This window comes from Elephantulus edwardii, unplaced genomic scaffold, assembly GCF_000299155.1.
Source record: "Elephantulus edwardii isolate Elephantulus edwardi_28Jun2011 unplaced genomic scaffold, EleEdw1.0 scaffold00148, whole genome shotgun sequence".
In the NCBI taxonomy this organism is placed as follows: Eukaryota; Metazoa; Chordata; class Mammalia; order Macroscelidea; family Macroscelididae; genus Elephantulus; species Elephantulus edwardii.
In genome coordinates, this window is record NW_006399898.1 from 6,247,892 (window position 1) to 6,270,291 (window position 22,400).

The 22,400-nt window shown below is 50.6% G+C and overlaps 1 protein-coding gene across 1 annotated transcript in view; it reads right to left on the reverse strand.

Annotated features, from left to right (window-relative positions):
• Positions 1 to 2,099: 2,099 nt before the first annotated feature.
• Positions 2,100 to 22,400, reverse strand: part of ANAPC7 (anaphase promoting complex subunit 7) — a 20,892-nt gene continuing 591 nt past the window's right edge. Inside the window, exons 2-12 of the mRNA XM_006894660.1 lie at position 20,941; positions 17,571 to 17,732; positions 15,547 to 15,666; positions 10,473 to 10,584; positions 9,098 to 9,251; positions 8,301 to 8,443; positions 7,040 to 7,157; positions 6,478 to 6,674; positions 4,528 to 4,752; positions 3,762 to 3,912; positions 2,100 to 2,286 (exon numbers count right to left, since the gene is read on the reverse strand). Of these exons, the coding sequence (XP_006894722.1) occupies positions 2,100 to 2,286; positions 3,762 to 3,912; positions 4,528 to 4,752; positions 6,478 to 6,674; positions 7,040 to 7,157; positions 8,301 to 8,443; positions 9,098 to 9,251; positions 10,473 to 10,584; positions 15,547 to 15,666; positions 17,571 to 17,732; position 20,941 (1,570 nt within the window). The remainder of the gene's footprint in view (positions 2,287 to 3,761; positions 3,913 to 4,527; positions 4,753 to 6,477; positions 6,675 to 7,039; positions 7,158 to 8,300; positions 8,444 to 9,097; positions 9,252 to 10,472; positions 10,585 to 15,546; positions 15,667 to 17,570; positions 17,733 to 20,940; positions 20,942 to 22,400) is intronic.

Genomic DNA, 22,400 nt, shown 5'->3' on the forward strand with positions numbered 1-22,400 from the left:
GAGCTGTTCTGGCCTGTCCGGGGCAAGAAGGCCAAGAGACAGGAGTCTGTGCACACACAGCGCCACCCAGGAGCTGGCCGGGGACCTGGAAGGCAGAGTTGGGCCCTCTGACCTCCCCATTAAGCAGAGGCCCCTGGACAAGTGGGCCAGGCGCCCTCATTCACCCCTAGAGCTGGGGCAGAACTGTACTGAGCAGTCAACTCTTGAGCCCAAGAGGCCGAGTGGTCTTCGCTGTGGTTTCCGGCCCTGGGCGCTTGCCCTGCAGCACAGTCACAGGACCTGGTCCAGACAGTGTCACCTGGCTGTGCGGGCACCGACCCTGGACGCGGTGAGACAGGCTGGCTTACTGCGACTCCTGCCCCATGGCCATTGGTTTTCCCTGCGACAGGACAGGCCCATGCCCAGGAGTCCAGCTCCAGTCCTCAGAGGACTTGGTGTTCTGAAAGCTTAGGGAGTTCTGGTGGCCTAGTGCTAAGAAGCTGTGCTGCAATCCCACAGGCATGATGAGGCTTGAACCCCCTCCCCGTTCTCCATGGGCAGTCCCCTCCTGGGCAATTCACTGCCTCTGGAGGGTCAGTTCCAACTCAGTGGCACACAAGACTGGACGGCAGGGTTGGACACATTATCAGAGGGGCCGGCTGCTGGAGGTCCACATGCTTGGACCCCATCTCCACCTGGGTCCCTGAGGCTGTAACTTTATGGAACAGCTGCTGGATGGGAGTGTTTTGGTCAGCCATGTACACACAGGTGCCTTTAAATCTGAGAGCAAACGCAGCACCTTCCAGAGATGGACATCTCAGAAATGAATCACACACTGGGCTCTAACATAGCAGTGACTCAAGTCATTGAGTGCACAGGCCCAGAAATGCTGTGAAGTTCAGCGAGGAAACGCGGGCTGGGGCTCCCCAGAGCTGAGGTCAAGGGCAGTGGGGAGATAGGCCTAGGGAAACAATGCTTGGGGTCCTTCAGGAACATAGAGGTGGAGGGACTGGATGGGGAGGGCCACTCAGCCCAGAAAGAGGGGATCCCTGATGTGCGTCTTCCTCCATACCCGCCCCTCTTGCCGGTCAGGATCTGGACTGCTTGGTGACCAGGTGACACCACTGGGACAGGCTCTGGTTTTCACACAAACCCCCAAACTCTCTGCTGTAAATTGGAACTGACCACTAACTGACCCTCAAGCAAGTTTTCAGAGGCTGTAAATCACAGCGGAAGACTGCATTCCTTCTTTCTCCCTTAGATTCGAACAACCTGCCTTTTTAGGTTGGCAGTGCAACTCTCTACCCAGTACGCCACCAGACTTGTGTTAGCTGTGACCTCCCCTCTCCACAACCTTCACCTCCAACCAGGAAGTCATCACACAGAAAAGAAAGAGGGGCGAGGGGGGCCCACCAAGAGTGCTGGTGCCACGTGCCAACCTCCACCCAGAGTGGCCCAAGCTGTTGCTAAAAGGGAGCTGCGGGGTCTCCGCCCCCCACCCCCGCACAGAGGGGAAAAGGGGGCCGGGAAAGTATGGAGTCCCCTCCCAGGCTGAGGCTGAGTGCGTCCAGAGAAGGCTTACCAACCCAACAGAACCAACTGTACAAAAATCACTTTATTAGTAGTTCATCCCTCCAGGTTACCCTCGGCTCGTGCTCTGGTCACCCGGTCCCAGTGCTGCCCAGGTTCACAGGTGGTGAGTGGTGACAGGGTCAGCAAATAGCAATGTGTCCCGTCACTAGAGGCATGATGAACGCTGCAGAGGGCAGTGAGGTGCCTGGGGACGCCAGCGCAGCCAGGACGGTGGCTTCTGGGGATGGAAGACCTCTTCAGGGAGGGCCAGCCGTGTCCCGACCTGACCAGAGAGGATGTTCTTCTCTGGAATGACCGGTCACTCCTTCCCAACGTGTGCCTCCTAGTCCCCGCACTTGTGGCTGGAAGTTAGAAGCTGTCTTGTTCCAGAAGTCCCTGCGTGAGCGTGGCCTCAGAGCTCCCAGAGTCCTCCTTGGCTGCAGGGGGGGGAGGTGGAGGGTGGACACAGACAGGAGGTGGGGCAGGCTCAGTTCTGAAGAAAAGGTCACCAGGGGCAGCCTGGGGACACCTGCTGCGGGCCGCTGGCCTCACTGCATGCCGAACCACTGCTCCTGGTCGGCCCACTGGGCCTCACTGTCGCTGCCCTCCAGGTCCCCCTCTTCCCCACTCCCCTCCATGTCGTCCACGTCCTCCTCCTGAGCTGCGTCCGCCGGGCTCTCCTCCTTCTCCATCTTCTGCATCCCCTCTAGAGACTTCTGGTCATTGGGGTCCAAACTAGGGGACAACAAAACAAAGGAGAGGCCTCAATCTCTGCCTGGCTTCCTGCTGGCAACGCGTCACCTCCCTGGATGGCAGTGAGATGACCAGTCACAGAGAAGCTGCTAAAGCCTGGCCTCTCTGAACAGCTCCGGACTCCACGGGCTGCAATGAGGGGTCCACCACCAGAAGTGAGAAGGCGTCTGTGCCTCCTGCTGAGGTCACGGGTCACCATCAACCTCCCTACCCCACGCCCGCCCAGCCCTTGGCAGCACGCTACCTGCTGACAGGTGGCAGCAGCACACAAACATTCACAGGAAAACGCATGTCATTCCTGAGCTACGTATTGTCTGGGAGCTCAACAGCCCATGTCGTGGTCTGAATGTGTCAAGTCAATCAAAATGATCATGCTCTCACCTGCCCAGACAGTAGCCTCCTAGGCCAGCCTCCAAGGCTAGTCCTGCCCCAGACACTGAGGCCAAGTAGCCCAGAGTAGCCTCAATCCCAAAGCCCTGCAGAATCCTGCCTCCTGCTTTGTGACCATCTCCAGGCCAACATGTGTCAAGTCCCAGCCAATCTCATTTCTAATTAAACTCATTTATTTCCTCTCTGGCTTCTGGGCGACCCTAGAGGACAGAACGAAACTGCTGTGGGGTGTCCGAGGCTACCGTCTTTCTGGGGGTATGTATACTGCCTCATGTTTCTTGCAGGAAGTGGCTGGTGGGATGAACTGTCAACCTTTTATGGTCTGCAGCCCAGCACTTAACTACGGCAGCTCCTCTAAGCCCTTTGTGAAAACCCAGTCTTCTGTCTGCAGGCTGTGAGGACAGCAGTTAGCCTGGGGGTGACCGAGGTGCCAGGCACAGGACTGCCACGTCACACAGCGTCAGGCTTGGTTCCACGCGGCCTTCACCGGCACCTCACACACACGGGCAACCCTCAAAGAAACCACTTCTGTGTTAACAGTAATACAGCACTATTTATTAAGTATTTACTAAGAATTAGGCACAGTGCTGAGAACTTACAGGATGTCATCATTTAGTCCTAACTGAATCCACAAGTACCTTCCAAGGAGGTAGGTATAGGTGAGAACGTGTTAGAAACTTGCTCAAGAGAACAATAAACAGATAAAGGTGGTACTCCCCATCACAAGTCAAGCTCTCAATGGCTTCAGTAGTAGAAACACGAGGAGCACTTCCAACTTTGATTTTAAAAGCAGTGGAGAAAATCTATCCTACTGTGACCCCCCCCATAAACATGTGTCCGTGTGGGCAAAGTGGAGGCTGCCTGGCACAACCACATAAGCTACGGCTGTGACGGAGGCTGGCTGAGCCCTGATGTGCTGCTCCAAACTCTGTGAGCAGTGCTGAATTCACAGTCTTCCTCTCACGCTCTGACCACTCTGTTGTGCACTGGGGTGCAGGCAGGCTGTGTGCTGAGAACTCTGGCCAGGAGCCCTCCTCGGGACCGCCCCCCAGGGGCCGCGTGCCTACCTGAGCGCTATACTATACTGGTCCATGGCCTCCTGGTACTCATTGACGGCGACCAGGAAGTCGCCTAGGATGCGATGCAGCACGCAGTCGCTCTGGTTAGCCAGGGCGTTCCTCAGCAGGGCTATCCCATCTTCGTACTTCTGCTCTCTGCCTGAAAAGACAACCACCCGTGGCTGTGTCCCTCCAGCAGCATTCTGACATGAGATGCCCAGCTCAGCCCTCACGGTGGGGATGTGGTGGGAAGCAGGATGGTGGTGTACAAGGGGACCAGGGGCATCTGAGCCCATCAGGAGAGGTGAGGCTTGGTTTCTCACTTCTTAGTGCTTCCTAACAATGGACGTGAGAGAACAGCTCCAACCCAGCAAGGGATCACCAATGCGGGATGAAGACAATGATGGGAGTCAAATGAGGACCCCACCCCACCCAGGGCTTCCCAGGCTGTCAATGTTCACAGAAGCTGACTGACCCTTTATTCTCCCAAGGGGCAAGCAGGTGGATTCAACCACCAGCCGAATGCTTAAGCACAGAACCCCTCCCCAACTGGTGAAATCCCGTTAGCCTGATCTCATTCAGAACAGGAGAACCAACCCAAGTGTGCTGAACAGGTACCAACCAGTTTTCTTGTGCTGGGAGCCAGTGCCTGGAGGGGGTGCTGGGCCACACCAGCTGATCCACCCAGCGGAGCTGCCAGGTCTATAGCAGGGTGTGGGGAGCCATCAGGGCTGGGCTACGCCCGAGGCCCCCCGAGAAGGGGTGATGTACTCACTGAGCAGCTCCGCCTTCTTCACCACCGCTTTGATGTAGTCGGGCCGCTGGCTGAGCGCTTTGTCTAACAGGCTTTTGGCTTTCTCCTGAGTGACTGGGTCCTCGAGACAGACCGTGGCTAAAAGGGTGAGGGTCTGTGCGTTGGCGCCCAGGGTCTTGTAAACATTGTTAGCCATGACCATCGCTTCCCGAATGCTGTTGGAGGCTAAGTAGCACTCGATGAGACCTGGGAAGAAAGGCGGCAGGGACGCTTAAGCACATTGCCATTCCAAGTCACGCTTCCACGCTGACAGCTCTCCACAGAGCAAGCCTTCAAGTCTGCAGACAAAGGCAGGCAGGGGAGAGCGGGGAGTTCAGGCGGGCGGCTATGCTGTTGGAATTGCAAAGAGGTTCCTGTCCGCAGTGCACTCGATGGATGTGGAACCAGCCTGCAGCACACAAGGGACCTTCAGTGAAGGACAGGCGGTGCTCAGGACACGACGCTTTGAGTGATCAAGGGGCAAACAAGCCCACTCAGGTCCCTCAGCACGCAGCCATGTTGACCAGCCACGCTATGCCCTTGTCCCCAGCCACAGGGGAAAGGCACGTCTAGCTCTACAAACAGGAAGGACCCTTCAGCAGGCCATCCTAGCAGACTTTCTTATCTCAAACACAGATGCCGTTTTCAACCTCAGCCCCCCAGCCCGACGGAAAGCACTAGAGTGAGGGATCAGACACAGAGACTCTTGGCCCCACGGCAAGCTCTGTGGAGTCCCGGCAAGCCTTGGATGTCTGTGTCAAGCTGAGGAAGATGCACAGACAGCTTCCTGGCACCAAGTGCTCCTCAAAACAGGGAGACAGCTCAAAGCCCAAGCCCACACAGGCCCCAGCAGATTTTCCGCACACTCCTCCAACCTCGCCGAATTTATAACATCCACGCACTCCCCACCACACACCAGTTATTTAACCAGAAAGCACCTCACTGGGAGGGGGAAAGTGCTGGAGTCGGAATGAAATGGTTTGCTTCATGGAGTACTTTCACTGCCCTGCTAAAACCCATGATGGCGTGTCCCAACTCAGAGCGACCCTGCAGGACAGAAAGAACAGCCTCCTGGCTTGGTGAGGTGGGGGATCTCTCCTGGACCCTGTCAGATGGATGGAAGGAATGCGCCTCGCTAACACAAGGCCTCTACTCCGCAACAGGCCTGGTCCAGCCCTCTGAAGGCCAGTCCTTGGGCAGGGCGACCTGAGAAGCCTCACCGGCCCTGAGGGACAGTCCCCTCCCCTAAAATGCCATCCTGACAGCCCCATGCTGTGGCAGTGGCCCTCTCCTGACAACACTGCTGGGCTCTGGGGAGGCAGGCTCGCTGCCGATGCTCCAGTTCCAGCATCAAGGATTTCATCTTAAAGCAAAGGCTGGTCTGCTGGGATTTAAGAACAAAGGCAATGGCACTTCCCCAAGAGCACAGCTCTCGGCTATGCACGCAGACGTGGTCCTACCCCGAGGCCTAAGCTTTAATCTCTCAAATCTGAACCCAATCCTAGGCTCCTGAATCTATTTTTAGATTCCTCTGGAGGAACTGCATCATGCAAGCTCTATTTTAAAGCATGGCTGAGTCACCACCATTGCTGAGGCTGGCACAGGCTCCCTGAACCCCGAGGGTCAGTTCACATGAGCTTCAACCATTACAGAGCACAAGGGGTGACACTGACTGTGCCTGTTTTGGAGGTCACAAGCAAAGGACTGATTCCCACACCACCAGGGCTACGTGAACATGGGAGGCTCTGAAGGACACCACCAGAGATCCATACACCCCACCAAAACCACAGAGGGTGAGGTGGTCTGAAGGTCCCCTGGAGGGACAGCTGGCTACCCTGGGTCTTCAGTAGCTGCTAGCGGCATGATGAGCCATCAGGACAGTTACCCCAGACGAGACGTGCAGGCCCACCCTGCCCTGCGTTCTGCTCTCACCTTCATAGCAATCTAAGCGGCAAGGGGCGAGCCGGATGGCCTCCCGGAAGTGGATTACTGCCTCCTGGACTCTGCCCATGTTCCGGAGCGCAGCACCTTTGAGCAGCAGAGCCTGCACACTATTGCTGTTGAGCTGAATGGCTTTGGCCCCTAAATAGAGGGCCCGGGAGTAGCGTTTGCTGTAGAAGCTGTGACAACTGGAGGGATAGAGTGAAACAGCCAAAGGTCACCTGAGAGAAGAACAGGAAACTTCAAGCAAAAGTCAAAGGGCCTTCCCCCTCCCCGAGGTGCACACACTACACAGGGTTACAGGGACCGTTCTCCAACAGCACGTGCTCACTCCACGCCTCTGCCTGACTTTGGGAACCTTCCAGCATCTGCAGCCTTCTGCACACTTGGCAGACTACGCGGGTACACGAGTGCACACGAGCAGGACGTGCTTTACTATCTGGGTGGGGGCTCGAACCTTCAGCAGTCAAAAGTCTGCCTGCTGTCTCCAGGACGACAGAGCTTCCCAAACTCCCAGGAAACTGGGGAGAGAGCAGCCAAGGGTCCAACATACCCAGAGACCACCCAGGGTTCTGCATGCTGATCGGAGATGTTGAAGAGCCGGCAGCCGAGGTTCTCCACGTCCTCCAGCCGTCCCTCTCGAGCCAGGAGGTAGCCGTACACGTCCATTCCTAGAAAGGCCAGTTGGGGAAGGGACTCTGAGCAAAGCAGCAGCAGTCAGATGTGCCTCCAGGAGAAATGCCCGGGCCACTCCTGAGGGTCTCAGCCTTTCCATCAGGGGCTCCTGAACCTGCATTTTCCATGTCTTATCAAAGCACCAAAAGGAAGGCAAACCTCATCCAGAAAAAGAAAAGAACAGCAGAAGGATCTACCTCCCAATCCGACAGTCTGTTATTTGTAGGAACTGCTTCATCCTGTGGCGTGACACAGCAGCTATCCTAACCGTTACCAGAAAAGGCCCAAAAAAGGCATCACGTGCATTCTCTGGTGCCAGAGCTCCAGATCCGGAGAAGCCGGACACCTGAGTGCTAGCACTGCCACTCAGCTGAGCTGGTCCCCTCTCTGGAGTCTAGTCCAAGGTCACGCCCTGGGGTCCCTCTCCTCAGGTTTTCAAGATCTCTACAAAGGGCCCCTCCTCACAGTGACCACCCACCTTGTCCACTTCTTGCTAGCCCTTCATGTTCCCCTTACGTCATGACGACGACACCACCCCTCCCGGCTCCTGGACACGTATCTGAGTGTTCTGATGCAGGGCTGCCAACTACTGTGGCCTAGAATTTCTAGAACACCCTTTTCATCAGATGGGAGCAGCCCGAAGAAGAGAAGCCCTGGCCAGCAGCAGACCACAAGCAAACAAGTCCCTCCTGGGCCTGTCTGCCCGCACTCCCTGCTCTGTCATGTTGGCTGAGGAGCCTGTCACGAGGCCCGTTTTCCTCATGTCCTTTTTTAGTCCTTCACAGACAGACCTCAGCCCCTCCGCACTGCTCCCCCAGCCAGGCCTCCAGCTTGGCCCTCAACTGCATTCTTCTTTCCGACCGGTGACTTTCTGGCTGTCGATTAGTATGGCTTCCTTTATCCTCATGTCCTTTTCTCACTATCTGGTTCACGTATTCCTTAATTACACAGACTACCCAGGAAGCCAAAGTCTCTAAAAGGCTATCCTGGCTCCGGGGCTCAAGAGTCAGGGACACAACATCAATCCTAAAGAAAGGAGCCCAGCTGCTGGAGTGCATCCTCGACTCTCACAGGGAAGTGACCAGCAGCGGTTCTCCCCCACCTGCCCGCCCCGGCTCAGCGTCAGGAGCCACGCTCACCTTTGATCAGGTAGGGGTCCAGCATCTGGGCCTGCTCAAACTTGAGAACAGAGTTCTTGTTGTCCCCAGCTCGGAAGTACAGGTCGGCTAAGCTCCCCAGCAGCTCCACGTTGTCACGTAGCAAGGACTTTTTCTCCAGGGAACTTGAAGACATTAAACAGGGAACCTCAGCATCTAATCTGGGTGATGGACGGTATTTGTCACGAAAAAACTTTACACTACGGAACAACAACTTTCTGGATGCAGTTTCTCAGAGAAAAACACACACTAACGATGTTCCTGTCACATCTGCAAGTGACAGGTGCCCATCAGTGAACTCTGGGACATCTCAGCCTCTTGCCCTTGACAAGGAAAACCCCAGTCCTAAGACAGCATCCACATCCAAACCAAACCCACTTGCCACTGGGCCAGGTGACCACTCAGTGACCCTGCAGGACAGAGCAGAATGCTGATGACCACGTCATCCTCTCACGGAGTACCTCGTGAGTTCTGAACTCTGGTTAGCATCCAAATGCTTTCACCACTGTGCTACCAGGCTTCCTGACAATGCAAGTCAGCTATTGAACTAAACTACCCTTCTGGGCCTGAGCATATGACCCACCAGGACGCCTGCTGTCCGGTCTCCCGGCCTCTGCAGGGACAGGGACGTGGACGGGGTTCCACACAGCGCTGCAGGACACTCGGGCGCTAACAGAGCCCAGGACTGCTGACAAGCATCTCCTTTTCCACTTTTCCTAACTTAGTGACCATCAGGCGAGGCGAGGCCTTGCGAACATTTCATTAGCTGGGGCTCTCACCAGATGGTGTTGATGGCTCTGGAGTTGTCCCCAGTGTGTACGAAGGCGTAGGCTTTGATCCACACCGAGAGCCAGTCCAGGTTAGGCACAGTCTGGATCACGTTCATTGTCATCGATGCCACCTCGGCACCTTTTACAGAAAGGGACAGCAAGCCTGGAGAGAGAACGGGAGAGAGGATGAGGCACCAAAGCTTTGTGCGCTAACAGCAGCAAGCTTTCCTCTGCCCAGGGGTCCCTTCCGCTCCCGAGCAAGATGGAAAGTTAACAACTCCTGGGCGCACGAGAGAACATGTGGCAAAGACAACTTCCTCAAGGTGAGGCGTGGGCAATGTTCTGGTGGTTATGACTTCCTCCAGCAAAGCAGCAGTGCCTCATGGATGGCCCAACCCCATGTGATGGCTGTGAGAGAGCCCTGCCGTCCGCAGCTGCGCACAAATCCTGTCCTCTTGCGCTGGCCTCCAGGCGGCAGTACAGAAAGCGCCCCAAATCAAGATGAGTGGGGAACCTCCCAACATGCATTTTTAGATAGCCAGTAAAAACAAACTTGTTGCTGTCAAGTCAATTCTGATGAAACAGCAACACTCTGGGTCAGAGAACTGCTCAGAAGGTTTCCAACACTGTACTCTTTATGGAAGTAGACAGGATAGGTCTGCACGGCCAAACCTGCAGTTAGAAGGTCTAGCCCTTACTTGCTGTTCCTTTGAGGATAGGTGGGACTATGCAAATGGACATGTTAGCGTATCCACAAGGTGACTGGCCAGTCTCAACAATCTACAAAGTGATTGGCTAGTCACACCAATAAACTGAAGAGCTCTAGCTGCAGACTGCATTCTTCCCTCAGCCAGAGACCTCCCCCAACATGCTGAAATGTAGGACACGCTTGGGGACAGTAGCAGCACTGCCTGAGGTGGAGAACTGGTGAGATTGGGGGGGGGCAATATTGGCAGGACTGAGAACTTGGGAACTGTTAGAACCATGAGGCTTGAGGCTGAGGTTCCTGTGTGCGTATCTTGGGAGCTGTCTTGACTGTAATTTTGTTGTTAATCTGAATGATAACCTTTTTACTTTCCCTATATGGTTCTGTGAGCTGTCACATGTAATTCTAGATCCAGTAAAGCAGTACGATTGGTGTTAAGATGTGTGGAAAGAAGCACGGGAGCATGGGACATGTCTGACCTCGTGGGACTTGGTTTTGTGTTACTAATGCTGTGGATGGGAACATTTCCCCCTGTGAAGTTGGTAAAGGTCAGATACAATGTTCCTCACAAGGCCTTTGGGTTTCTTTCCAGCGGTGAGCAGTATAAACCACAGTGCCATCAGGGCACTTCTGCCCTAGACACAAACCCACTGTGCACTGACAGCCAACCCCCTTTACCAAGGATGGCGTCCAGCGCAAGTGGGCACTGGCGCAGGACTTCCTTGTAGCTGGTGACGGACGGGCGCTCCTGGCCAGCCTTCCTGTACAGGTTTGCCAGCATCATGTTTATCTGCAACAAACAGAAACAAAGGGCAGTAAGACAAGTGCCTCCTGCCAAGAAAACCAGCACCACACAAAGGTCTGATTCCAGTCACCAATGCGCTTCCACTTTCAACTGGGAGATCGAATTACAGCTGAGTCTTCAAAGCACAGCCAATAAACACCTTGCTCTCCCTAGGTCTTCCCACAGAGAAAAAGCCAAGTTCTTCCCATCAAACCACAGGGCCCAGCAGCAAGTGGAGCTATGCTGCTCCTGTGGGAACCCACAGGGCCCTGACATGAAAGGTGGTACAGACTCTAACTGCCTTTAACCTTTCTCCAGCTCAGCACAGCAGATGAAATGCCCTACAAGTATATATTTTAAAGTCATTTACTATCGTAAGAGAGTGAGAAACTTTTTTTTAAAATTTACTTTATTTCATTATTTTTTGTGTGTACCGTCAAATCAGATCTGACTGGTACAGGAGGAGATTGTTCCTCCTTCTCCAGCAGAGCATCTGGTGGATTCGAACCGTGCATCTCTGAGACTGCAGTTGCAGCTTCTTGCCAATAGGCCGCCAGAGCTTGCCAAGAGTGCGAAACTCTTAACAGAGCCAGTGAGGAGGATCAAATGAATTTTCCCCAAAAAGGAAATGCCAGCTGCAAAAAGCAACAGACTGGCTTCCCTCTGACAAGCGTTCCATAGCTGGTCCTTGGCTTTCCAGGGCTCCAAGCTTGGACCCTCAGGTACTGTCTGACTCTGGCCAGCTGTTGCTACACAAACGCACTAGGCATTCATCTACCAAGGTGCCGCTGCCCCTCTGTGAAACCTCCCACCAAGAGGCAGACTTTACACCTTAACACAATTCACACAAAGCTTAGACCAGAAGCCCAGCAGCCACTCCCTTCAGGGGTCTCCAAGGCTGGAAGGCTTGGCAGAAGCTGCCCGTCTCATGTTTCTCCAGAAGGGCTAAGAGGTTTGAACCACGGACTTTCTGATTAACAGTCAAGTACTTTCACCACTGTGCCACCAGGGCCCTGTAATGTAATAAAACTCTAGTAAAATCATCCTTTCTAAGAAAGGCAACAGAAGTCTGAGGAAACATACATGTTTCAAAGAAGGCAGGGAGAGTTCTAGGGGAAAGATAAATGATTTTCTTCACAATGACTTCTCTGTACAAAAAGGAAAACAAAATTCCACTTTCAAACGGACTGTGAACATGACGGAGCATTTGCCAGACCGCAGCCTAAGGAGTCGTCAGCAGAGGGCAGAGGAGATGGGGGTCTGCTCCCAGCCCCTTGACCTGTCTGTGGCTTGGGGTGCATCTTCAAGTCCTGACATCGCAGCAAAGGATGGCTGTGAGCACAAAGCGCATTTGCTCCTGTTAAGGCCCGCAGGGTACGAGACAACATGGGACAGCATCACACCAACAGCAAAGGAATCACGCACAGGACACAACACGGCCTTCAAACTGGCCTCAGACTGCCAGCTGCAGGTCGTGCTGAAAATGCAGAGAAGGAGACTGCCAGCACTGTCTGGGGATCTGAATTAAAGGTTACGTTTAAGAACCCTTTCTTGACTGCTTGTTATTATAAACTGACTGATGGACCATTTTATCTCAACAAAAATCAAAATTCCCTTTAAGCTACTTGACTGTCATTTGGAAAGAATGAGTTCTGAGTGCTGTCGAGTGAGAAAGTCAATCTAAGGAAAAAACAGATCCATACTTGGGAATATCATAAAGCATGTCTCATCAGCTGGAAGCACAAACAGTGATCTTTCCCAAAACTGAGTGAGGAACTGTGTGTGGGTCTGTCTACTCCTAAGCCGAAGACGTACTGTGACGTGACGCTAACGCTGGAATTATCCTGAGTGTACGTGAGTGTGTGATGGTGGAGCTGTAGGTTAAGAGAGGCTCTTTTACACGCATTTCCGACTGTTTCCCTGTGCTTTACGCACACTGAGCAGCCAACTAACTCCCTAATGGATGAGAAAGGAACACTGTAAACATTATCAGGGGCCGTGGGAGGTACACATCTTTGCTGGCTCCTGGCCACGGCAGCTCCACAGAAGGAAGGGCCCGGAGGACTGCAAACGTGAGCTCCACCAGCCCTTCTGAGAAGGCGCAGTGGGGACGCCAGGCACCAAGGGACATGTTTTCCAAACTCCTGCAAGTTATTAAGGAGGATGTCACAGTGCACCGCCAGTAACATACGGAATAGGCACTGTTCAGTTTGTAACAGTGCTTCTTCTGAAAGAAGAGACTTGAGTATTGCAGCAGACATTCTTCATATACACGACGTACTCCAGGGTGAAGAGAAGGCCCCCACAGGCTAACACATGCATCCAAGCTTCTCACGTGACAGTCCCTAAAATGTTCTCCAAATTTGCTAACAGTAGCCACCACCACTGATAAGCTAGGGAAACACCCTAGTTTTAAAAACTCAAGGAAGGGAGCTTTTTGAATCACCAGAATAAAGAAGCATCAAACTGCAACGAAAAAAAAAAACCAACTCAAGGAAGGGCGAGCTCTGGTGGCCTAGTGGCAAGAAGATGCACTGCAATCCTAGAAGTACGCGGTTCGAATCCACCAGATGCTCTGCTGGAGAAGGAGGAACAATCTCCTCCTGTACCAGTCAGATCTGATTTGACGGTACACACTCACAAAATAAAAAAAATTAAAAAAAAAAACTCAAGGAAGAAAATCATTCCCCAGCATGAAGAGTATAAACATGCTTTCATCAAGTTCAACTGGTCATTTTAAAACTCAGCGACGCTTTGATGAAGGAGCACTGACTAAAACACACCAGGCCCTCACTGTATGGAGCCCTTTTAAGGCAGAAAGCTATGCACAGACACCTTCATTTTAAACGCCTTACTAGTAAATGGAGGTTATACAGAATAGTTTTTCCATTTACTGAGGAGTGCAGGTGACACAGAAGTATTTTACAGATACCAAATATTGATAAAAATTCATTCTTGGAGCAAGGAATTTCAGTTAAAGGTATTTTATTAAAATATCCTGCCTAATGAGGGAGCTCTGGTGGCCTAGTGGCAAGAAGCTGTGCTGCAATCCTGAAGGCTCATGGTTTGAATCCACCAGATACTCTGGAAAAGTAGGGGTAATCTCCTCCTGTGCTAACTGGATCCAATTCGACGATACACAACAAGAAAAAGAGAGAATATCCTGACTAATCAAGCTGGATTTAGAAGAGGCCATGGCAATAGAGACATTAGTGCAAATATCAGATGGATCTTAGCTGAAAGCAAAGAGTATCAGAGGAATGGCTATCTGGATTTATTGACTGTGCAAAGGCATCTGACTGTGTGGATCACAAAAAACTGTGGCTAACCGTAAGAATGGAAATCCCAGAACACTTGATTGCGCTCATGCCAGACCTATACTTGGAGAAAACACTGCATGGTTCAAAATTAGGAAAGGAGTGTGCCAGGGATGTGCCCTATCTCCATCTCTATACCCTTTTAATCTGTATGCAGAACAGATCAATAGGGAAGCTCTATGAGGAGGAACGTGGCATCAGGATTGGAGGAAGACTCATCAACAACCTGCTTTAGGTAGATGATACAACCTTGTGTGTCAAAACTGAAGAGGACATGAAGCGTTTGCTGCAGAAGGTGAAGGACTGTTGTCTTCAATAAGGATTGAAGCTTAACATCAAGAAGACAAAGATTTTCACCACTGGTCCAAATGGCAACACCATGAGAGATGGAGAAGACACTGAGGTCCACAATCAACACTTTTGGCACCAGCATTCAAGAAATCAAAAGACGAACTGCACTGGGGAAATCTGCTGTCAGGGACCACACCAGAGTGCTGCGAAGCAATAATGCCAGTCTAGAGACTAAGGTGCACCTTATCCATGCCACAGTCTTCACAATTACATGCTATGTATCTGAGAGCTTGACAATAACTAAGGATGAGAGAAGAACTGGTGCCTTTGAACTGTGGTGGAGAAGAGTACAGAACATACCACGGACTGCCAGGAGAACAAATAGGTCCATCTTGGAGAAGGTGAAACCAGGCTGCTTCTTGGAGGCAAGGATTTTGAAGCTCCATCTCATATACTTTGGGCATGTGGCCAGGAGGGACCGACCAGTCCTTGGAGAAAGACATGCTCTGAAGGATGGAGGGAGAGCGCAGGAGAGGAAGATCGCAGATGAGATGGGTTGATACAGTAACTGAGGAGATGGGAGTAGGTCTGTCGGAGTCAGTGAGACTGGCTCAGGACAGGGCAGGCTTCAGAACTGTTGTACATAGGGTTGTTATGAGTTACAGGTAACTCAATTGCACATAACAACAACAATCAAGCATTAATATGTCCTACACACAAGTAAGTACTAAGAAATCTTGTGGTCCTGATATTGGAAAACAAAATTCCTTGGCGTGAAGTCAGAATGGACGCAGAGCTGACCCTTGTGTGGGTTTCCGAGGCTCTCAGTCACACGGGAGGAGACGGCCAAGCTCTGTCCTGCGGCTGCTGGTGGACTGAGCTACCTGTGAGCGACCACCTTTGGGTTAGCGACACAGACACCAAAGCTCCCGGAGGAAACTAGGGAGGGAGAAGAAATAAGAAAACCACGCCCCTCACCAAATGGGGGGCACACGTGGAATCGGGGGAGAAAGGTTCTAAAGAAGTTCCCACTGGAAAGTGTGGGTTTTTAAAAATAAACTTGTTCTTGTGACTCAACTAAAATTTACAGTGTAGACAGGTTCTGATTACAAAAGTGTTCTGCAAATCATTTCCTAGAACAAGAAATACCAAAGAAAAACCAGCACACATCAAATTCTGCAGCTACTATTTTCACAGCCTTGAAACAGACATCTGTTTATCCCCCCAATCTCAGAGAACCAGAAAAACAAGGCGAGACGGTCCTAAATGAAATATTTACACAACTCTCAAACGAAGAGAAAAAAAATACAGGGGACAGGGCCAGATAGAAAAGACCCAACCCAGTAGTAACTGCACTTACTTTGGGAGTTCTTTGTCTTGAGGGGATTCCATCAAGGACAGCAATAGCATCTTTGTCCTGTTTCAACATTGTGTAGCATTCAGCCATTCGGTACTTCACTTCAATCTCAGACGGAAGACACTGAAAGGCAACCAGACCATCTCCTCAAAGCACAGTCTAAACAGCCTGGCCCTTCCAGAAGGGTAAATCCAGAGTGACCACGGAACCCAGCAATCCCGCCTCTAGGCGCGTACGGGTGAGCTGAAAACCCATGTCTGGCTTCGTAAAAACTTGTAAACAAGCAGCCTTGCTCATGAGAGCCAAAAAATGGAAAGAATTCAAATGCCCAAAGAGGAATGCTCAACAAATGTGGTCCCTCCACACAGTGGACTCCTCCTTAACTGTAAAGAATGGAGGACTGATGCATAGGACAACATGGATAAACCTGGAAAATGTGACGCTGGAAGAAGCCAGACCACTGCATTTACGTGAACTATACAACTGAACTAGACCCTTCTGACGGGCACTATTCGTCCTCAGTGTCAGTACTATAACCAGTGGTGCAATGAGCAGGTCTGGTCAGATGTCCTGGACACCTTGTAGGACTCTTATTATCAAAGCCTGAGCTCTGCTGGCATAGTTAAGGCTGTGGCTTGGGCAGTTCAAATCCACCATCTGCTCTGTGAAAGACAGACGGGTAGCCTTGTTAAAATTCACAGCTTTGGAAAGCTGATGGAGGGGTGCTATGAGCAACCAACTTTACAGCTGCTGAGGGTCAAGTCCCTTTTGAGTCTCAAACTCAGTGAGGTTATGCATCTTCTCCCTATAAAACTAGGATTTATCAAAACAATCCAAACTACCAGGAACTCTTATTTCCCATAAATGTTCCCAGTATCCAGTCCTAACCATTTTCCAATAAAAGTGTACACACTTCATGTTCTGAGTTGTTTGCATAAAAGGGAGGAACTGACAAGAGCCCAGTCTGTGGGTGTTTCACTGCATTTTCTTTTTTTTTATTAATACAGAGATTTTGGATTTCCATTCATTCACTGTTGCACTTTTCTCCCCGCCCACCCCTCCCCTCCAGTTCACTTCTCTCTTTGAAAAGAAAAATTCCTTCATTGATAAACAATCCCCCTATCCCCTTCACACCCCTCTCCCTGCCCTAAGTACACTTCATTATGCAACCTTCATTCTGGACTCTTGTGATAATCATAATACCCAATCATATATCGCCTTTAGTCTGTTCTCTCCCTCATGTTTCAATATAGCATACATAATTTATCCAGTTTTTCTCAGTCTTACCCCAACCCTGATGTCAGTCACATTTTACAACAGTGGCATCATGCAGTATTTGTCCCTTTGTAACTGAGATATTCACTCAGCATAATGTCCTCCAGGGTCACCCATTTTGAATAATACTGCATGAGTTCCTTGTTTTTCAATGTGGCGCAGTATTCCATTGTGTGAATATACCACAGTTTCTCTATTCATTCATTTGTTGATGGGCACTTAGGTTGTTTCCAACTCTGCTATTGTGAACAAAGCTGTGATAAACATGTGTGTGCATATATCTGATTGGATGTCAGTTATGGTTTCTTTGGGGTATATTCCCAGTAGTGGAATTGCTGGGTCAAATGGTATCTCTATTTGCAACTTTTTGAGAAAGCGCCATACCGCTTCCCACAACAGTTGCACCATTTTACATTCCCACCAACAGTGAATAAGGGTTCCGGTTTCTCTACAACCTCGCCAGTATTTGTTTGCTGTTTGTTAAATTTTGCTATTCTGACTGGGTGAGATGATACCTCACAGTTGTTTTGTCACTACATTTTCCGAGTCCTATAGAGAGAACACTGCTCTTAGACCTAAATGCATGGTTAACACAATCAAAACACACAAGCATTTAAAAACCGTTTTTAATCTTCCTTTCTCCAGTCAGCCCCTCCTGAAAATTCATTTTAAACATATTAACATCTAATTCTTTCAGTCTCTCTCTCTCAAAACCGCCAAGCCCCGAAGGTCCCGCCTTGCAGCTCCATTACCTGACTCTGAGGCGTAGAGGCTGAACTCCCCGTGGAAGGCCTCACCTTGGAGGTCTTACTCAGCGCCTTCTTCTGTTGTAGAGCCATGCTGTACTTACTCACGGCATTCCGATATTCCTTATCGTGGAAGAGAGAGTCTGCGTGATACACCAAAAGCTGGTACTTCTGAGATGGGGAGAAGAGCTCCCTGGAAGAGAAACAAAGGACATCCCCGGCATGGGTTATTCCAACTTTTGAGAACACCTTACTGTCCACATAAGCCTAACACCAAACTTTGTACAATCAGTTTATGAAAAGGTCGGATGTATCTTCAATGGCCAGGCATGAGCAGCACAGCCCCGCTGACAGTCAACCCACTTAGAGCACTGTCGTGACCTGCTCTGTTTTAATACGCTGTTGTTATGTGTGTCGAGTCACCTGCAACTCACAGTGACCCTATTTACAAGAGCCCTAAACCCTCCTCTATCCTGTGCCAAACTTACTGTCTCCGACACACTCCCCATTACCCCAGCCACTGAATCAATCCATCTCATCGAGGGTCTTCCTTCCCTGCGCTGTCCCTCCACCCTCCCAAGCATGACATCCATTTTCAAGGACCAGTCTCTCCTTGGAATATGTCCAAAGTATGTCAGACGAAGCTTCAGAATCCTTGCCTCCAAGGAGCAGCCTGGTTTAACCCTCTCCAGGATGAACCTGTTTGTCTTCTTAGCAGTCCATGGTACATTCAATACTCTTCTCCAGCACCACAGCTCAAAGGCATCAATTCTCCTTCTGTCATTCCTAGTTATTGTCCAACTCTCTGATGCATAACAAGTGATTGCAAAGACCATGGCCTATATCAGGCGCACCTTAGTCTCCAGACTGACACATTGCTCTTCAGTATTTTGGAGAAGTCTCTGACAGCAGGCTTTCCCAACGTATTATGTCTTTTTATTTCCTGGCTACTGGTGCCAAGAGTGTTGATGGTGGAGCCAAGCAAACTAAAGCTTTTCACAATCTCAATCTCTTCTCCATCCATTATGAAGCCGCCAACTGGCCCAGTGGTGAGAATCTTTGTTTTCTTGAAACTGAACTTCAATCAATATTGAAGGCAGCAGTCCTTGACCTTCTGCAGCAATCTGAAAATGTTTTAATATACTTTCCTTTTACCTGTTATAAAATGCAAACTTAAAATTCAAATACCAAGAATATATAGGGAAATCTGCTGTCAGGACCTCGCTAAAGAGCAATGATGCCAGTCAAGAGACTAAGGTGTGCCTGATTCTGGCCATGGTCTTGGCACTCTGCATCAGAATGCTGGACAATGACTAAGGATGACAGAAGAATAATCGATGCCTTTGAGTTGTGGTGCTGCAGAAGAATATTGAACATACCATGGCCTGCCAAGAGAACAGGTCTGTACTGGAAAGAGTGAAACCAAGCTGCTCCTTCGAGGCTAGGATTCTGAAGTGCCGTATCACATACTTAGGGCATAGTAGCAGGAGGGACTAGTCCTTGGAGAGGGACATTATGCTTGTAAGTGTGGAGGGACAGCGCAGGAGAGGAAGACCCCAGATGAAATGGATTGATTCAGTAACTGGGGTGACGCAGGTAGGTATGTCACAGACAGTGAGACTGGCTCAAGATAGGGTGGGGTATGAGTCTCAGGCAACTTGAAGGCACATAACAACAAAAAGGATAAATGGAATAAGCCTTTCTCTCTTTTCTTTAATAAACCTTAAGTCTGAAGCATATCTGTCCATACACTTGGACGCAAACACCCAATCTCAGAATTACACTATCATAGAGGGCTGGAGAGACTGACAGAGAGAAACCTCACCCCTTCAAATCCTTTTTAAGAAAAAGCTGAACCAAAGAGGTTTCATGAGGACTTGAATCGTCAAAATCATAACAAAACGTCATTTAGAAAAAAGATTAGTCTTATTTAATATCTAGTTTCTTTTTAAGTGCAAATGTAAACTTTATTAGCATTAGAACGCTTATTAAGAGTTAACACAGGTTTGATAAGTAGAAACTGTAATTGCTTAAAATGAAAGAAAAGGGTCAAAGAACTCTATCAGACAATGAATTTCTCAACAAATGGTGACTGACATTACAGACTGGGTTCTCCAGAGATGCAAAACCAAGGAAGCTTTTACATATATACACACACACAGAACGAGTGTATTATTTTTTTTAAAAATGGTTCATGCACTTGTCATGGCTGATAAGTCTCAGGTCTACAGGTCAGACCTCAGGGGAAGAACATTTAGGGAAGCCAGGGAGTTCAAGGCAGGGTTGCCGACCACTGGCTTCAGGAGCTGATGAGTCCAAGTCTGCTGGCTTCAGAACAAGTCTGACACATGGCTGGTTCAAGGTGGAGATGATGAGCCAGATATAGGATCAGACAGAAAGCTCTCTAGCTTTGCCAGGCTACACACATATTCAATGTAGACACATGCCTTTCATCAGAGTAGGCCCATGAGATCACTCCACAACTACCTCACCAATGTCACAGGAATTAGGATTCATCAAGTATAGGTTCTCTCTGCCAGCAAGTAGGAACCAACTCTCCAACAGGTTTTTAGAGGCTGTAAATCACACAAGAAGAGAATGCCCATCTTTCTTCCAAGGTAGATCTGAATCAAATGCCTCTAGGTTGGTAGCACAGCTCCGTACTATGCTGCAAGAAACTCATAAACTATACAAAATGGGTGACCCTGGAGGACGTTATGCTGAGTGAGGTATCTCAGTCACAAAAGGACAAATACTGCGTAGTGCCACTGTTATAAAACAAGACTGACATGGGGGTTGGGGGAAACTAAGAAAAGAGAGGAAAAATTATGTACACCGCATTGAAACAGATGAAAGAAGGAAGTGTTTTGAAAGAATATATGATTAGGTATTACTTGCAGTAGGTATTACAGTCCAGAACAAGATGCAGAGCAAAATGGACTGGGGGAGCGGGGGGAGGACACTGTGCAAGAATGAAAGAATCTTTTTAAAGAGAAAAGCAAACTGGGGATGGGTGTAGGGAGAAAAATGTGCAACAATTAATGAACGGAAATGCAAGTTTTCTGTAAACTTCATTAAATTATCAATAAAATTAAAAACAACAACAGAAAAACACCCCAAACAGAAAGAAGTAGCTGATGATGGCTAAGAACACAAGCACAGAAAGCACTCAAGAACTCCATTAGAGACTCTAACACATATGCCTACTTCTGCAGTGATTTTTCTCTCCTGCAAGACACACAGTTGAAACGGTTTCCTCTGGAGAAGCAGTAGTGGGGCAGGGGGCAGAAGTGAAGGATACAAACTCCTCCACACAGAAGGCACCAGCCTGGGCAACAGTTCTGTCGTTAAGACAGATAACAACAAAAACCAGCACCCTCTCTCTGTGTGTGTCACTGTCCATCACTAAGACTTTTAGAAGAAAACAAAGGCCAGAATTTAAGATGTTGAGAGGTTGCTGGCTCCCTGTTAGCAGCACTGCCCTGAAGAGAAGCTGCCAGTCCATCTTTGGTGGTGCTCAAAAGCAAATGGTTCAAAGAGGCCTATGCGAGCCAAACTGAAGTGCCAGCAAAGGACCAGACTACTTCAAAGTATCCCGTAACATCTCTAAGACACAGTGAGCCAGGCGTACCTGGTGCTAACCCCCGATGGTGGAGATCACGTGCTTTGGCAAATCACCCACAAGTTCTGAAAGGCTCCAGAACAAACACTGATGCTGACAGAGGCCAGGACTCCCTGTCAGCATGAAGTGGATAGTGGCAAGATGATGGGTGCGTCATTCAGTCCAGTGCACACTGGGGGGACACTAGCCAGGCAGCGGTGGCACTGCAGACACTGGAGGCCTTCCTTGAGGACCTGGACAGCCCGGGAGCAGGCCACCAGCTGCAGAGGCACCTCACTGAGTAGAATAGAAGATTCAACCACATGCATGGAAATGGCTTGGTGGCACTGTGGTTTGGCATTTAGCTGCTGTAAAGGCAGTGGCTTGAATCCACCAACAGGCCCATGGAGAAAGGATGAGAAAGACAACTTCCGCGAGGATTTATGGCCTAGGAGACCCATGGGAGTTGCAATGAGAAGCCGCCGGGTGGTGCTGGGTGTCTGTCGGAGAGTGTGAGGACCCAGGACCCACTGGCTCGTCCACCTACTAGAGACTCGCCCGGGAAGGTACTTCACCTTCCTGCGTTTATTTCTTCATTCATTCATTCCTAGGACTCACTCAACACTCAACTGGCACTGGGGGGCTGACTGCATTCCCGCAGGGGATGAGGCGGGCAGGGCAGCTGCTGACCAGAGTGCAGGGGGCTGCCACCAACAATGACCACACACAACTCCCCTGAGTGGTCAGCAGTGATGCAAAAGAAGGGAAGAACTGGGGGTGCAGGGCGGGCACGGACGTGGAAAGGGGCGGCTCACAGAAGCCAGAGCCCGAGGGGACAGCGATGGGGGCCGGGGCGATGATGGGGGGGCCGGGGCGATGATGGGGGGCCCGGGGCAATGGGGACCAGGAAATGAGGGCGATGGGGGCCCGGGCGATGATGGGGGCCAGGACGATGGGGGCCCGGACGATGGGAGCCGGGACGATGATGGGGACCGGGGCGATGATGAAGGACCTGGACAAAGAGCCAGGATGATGGGGGTCGAGCCCGGGACAATGAGAGCCCTGGCGATGGGAGCCCGAGGGGATGGGAGCCGGCTCTGGGGAGCACAAGGGAGTAAGATGCAAGGGAGGGCCTACGAGGCCACGTCCCGGGCTCGGGAACCGGCGGACACTGTCCACCGCCCGCGAGTGCGGGGCACGCCTGTCCCTTGGGGCCCGCGGGGAAAGGACACACC